The sequence below is a fragment of the Gavialis gangeticus genome, unplaced genomic scaffold (assembly GCF_001723915.1).
Source record: "Gavialis gangeticus isolate Ggan-Ray unplaced genomic scaffold, GavGan_comp1, whole genome shotgun sequence".
NCBI classification, from domain to species: domain Eukaryota; kingdom Metazoa; phylum Chordata; order Crocodylia; family Gavialidae; genus Gavialis; species Gavialis gangeticus.
In genome coordinates, this window is record NW_017729032.1 from 219130181 (window position 1) to 219132912 (window position 2732).

Genomic DNA, 2732 nt, shown 5'->3' on the forward strand with positions numbered 1-2732 from the left:
TTTTTTTTTTTTTTTTATTTTAGCAAGGTTCTTTGTGTAGATGTGATATCATTTTTTAGACCAACTGAGTAGTTGGAACAGCATTCTTTGCAAGCTTTTGGGGACAAATACCCTTCTTCAGGCATAGAGACACTATGCCTGAAGAAGGGTACTTGTGCCTGAAAGCTTGCACAGAATGCTGTTCCAGCAATTCAGTTGGTCTAATAAAAGATATCGCATCACAAAGAACCTTGCCTGCTTGTGTTCATAGACCAACACAGCTACAACCAAAAACCCTGCATTTTTTATGTTAACATTAAAAGAGAAACCTAATAAAATGAGATCTGTAATTGATTAAAATCTTCCTAGCAGGCTTTTAAGGGAATGCTGATTAGGGATCTGATCCTGCAAAGACTCATGCCTGTTCTTAACCTCATACACCACAGACAGTCCCAGAGGAGCTGTTCACATAAAAAGTTAAGCATGTCTTTATAAGGTGGGGACTTAGTTTAAAAAAAAAAAATCCCAGTGGGGGAGTTTTAGTCCTAAGTTTGAATGATCTTTCTGGGCTCCATACGCAAATAAGTCTCATAACACTTTCTGTGGTGAATGCTTGTAGTCTGACCATGCTCATGGCCACAAAACATTTGTGCTCAGACCGCTATATGGTAGGTATGATGCCTGCCTATTGTATAGAGGTAGATCCTGCAAGTCCATGGGGCTGCGGGCACAGGAGCATGCCTGAATGAAACTCAGTGCTGAATAGGGGCCTACTTGTTCACGAAACTCAATATTCACTTCACTGAACTGTTTAAATGTTATATAACCTGGTATTTTGCGTTCATACTCACGTCCATTTTGGCAGGGCACATGCTTTGCAGTGAACAAGACAGCTGGGCTGAGGCAGCCCCAGAAGAGACAGAAAGACATGATTTGGAATCATCCGATGAGACAGATAAGATGAACAAGGTGAGAGATTTTCATTTTCAAGTTACAAATTGCTAAAGCACAGTAGATTCACAGCTGACATGCTGACTTCACAGCTGTGCATGATTAGAGCATCTTTCCTAGGAAAATGTTGATCTTACTTTTAAGGTGTTTACAAATGATTTGGGATGTAATAAATTATAGCTTTGATTACAGCACACCTGTTGAGTAAGAATTGCATTCTTTCTCCCAGAATGGTAAAGAGCAGCCAGGGTTCTATCTCTCGGTGGTATGCAATTTTTTCCTGGGTTAAAAATATATAGTCATTCCATCACTTCCTCCCCTAGCGCCAGTGGGCTGAATGTATGATCAGATTGATTTATTACAGTTTCCTGCTCTTTCCTCTTCCTTAATTTCCAAAGGTGAGAAGCACAAAAGTTATATTATTTCTTTAAATCAACAGCTTAGTTCCTATGTTGGTATTTTAAATGCAAAAATAATTACAGCCAATCTACCTTTGATTGAAGCAGAACTCGCCAATTACAGTTAACAGGCTGCACAAATGGATTGCTAATTGCTATCTATTAAGGGATGAGTTCTGCTATGGTTTGGCAGTTTGCTGTAGCTTTAGTAATAGCAAATACTGTACAGCATCTCTGGCAATTAGTGGTTTCTGAAGCTGAATCAAGCAATGCAGGTAAGAGTATTTTAAAAGGATAAATCATTGGTTTTATTTTAAGTATATGCTGCATAATTGCTGCTAAGGAGTTTCTTACCCAGGCTTCACTGTACAGTGAGTATAGAGCATGTTGGATTGGTGTCATTGATTCTATGTCTCTGCATGTTTTTTTTTCATATCACTCTGTTGTTCAAAATATGTCTTAGTAAGTCCTGAATAGGTCCCCAAATGTTAAGTTATCATAGTGAAAGGAAGGGAAAATGCCCCTGGTTGCCTGTTTCCTGATTTCTTATGTCACAGTAGCCTGTGGTCTTTTCTTTGATAGCCAGACAGTGGAAGTCAGATAAGGGAAAGCATTCCCATGCACACAGATCTACGTTTAAAGCAGCAGATTATTCCTAACATTTTCCGTAGACTTTTTTCTACGGAACCATTTTAGAGTAAGTACAAGATCATATTTTTTTAAAAATGGGGAAAATACTCATATGTTTGATATTTGGAGATGTTCTTTTAATTTTAAATATGGCTAGCCTGATGTGCTTCTATTGTTAAACTTTAGGGCTATAGAAAAGAAACCACAATAATAAACTGTGTATTGCTAGCTTACCTATGGATGCTTTGGCTGTGGCTGGGTTTTCAGTAGCTTTAAATTTAATGTGGGAAGTGCATAAGGGTTTTAGCATTCTGTTGCACACCTGGCTTGCCTGAATCTGCAGTACCTGAATTGCCTAAGGCAAGGCAAGGCATGTCCATTCTATGAGCCTCCTGTGGTTTAGCAGGTTTAGTTAAATGAGGAATGTATTTTATTAGGTATGAGACTTAAAACTTAACACTGTTAAGGTGAGAGAAGAAGAACTGAAATCCTCGTCATGCTAAATGTATGATTTGGTGACAGAGACAGAAATTTATTTTTGTTATGTTGCCTGTTATGCATTTTCTATTAATATTCAGAAATGTTCATCTTTAGAGGAACTTATTGTTTTATGTGAAACAGGGAGAGAGAGCTGAATTTTGTTTGTCTCTTATGTTTGAACTATTTATTTAAAACTCTCTTAAATGAAACGGGTGGGTGGGTAGGTGGGTGTGTGCACATGTTTCAGTGCAGAATATAGTTACATCTGCAAATTCGTGTTTTTACTTGCCCACT

At 38.0% G+C, this 2732-nt stretch overlaps 1 protein-coding gene across 7 annotated transcripts in view; it reads left to right on the forward strand.

The window, feature by feature from the left end:
• The window catches only part of TIAM1 (T-cell lymphoma invasion and metastasis 1), a 333643-nt gene that overhangs the window by 280838 nt on the left and 50073 nt on the right, over positions 1–2732 (forward strand). For all 7 annotated transcript variants that reach the window (XR_002098932.1, XM_019524607.1, XM_019524606.1 and 4 more), the window contains one exon: positions 845–948. Coding sequence is in view for 6 of the 7 variants with exons in the window: in XM_019524607.1 (XP_019380152.1) it covers positions 845–948 (104 nt within the window). In the remaining variant the exon portion in view is untranslated. The remainder of the gene's footprint in view (positions 1–844; positions 949–2732) is intronic.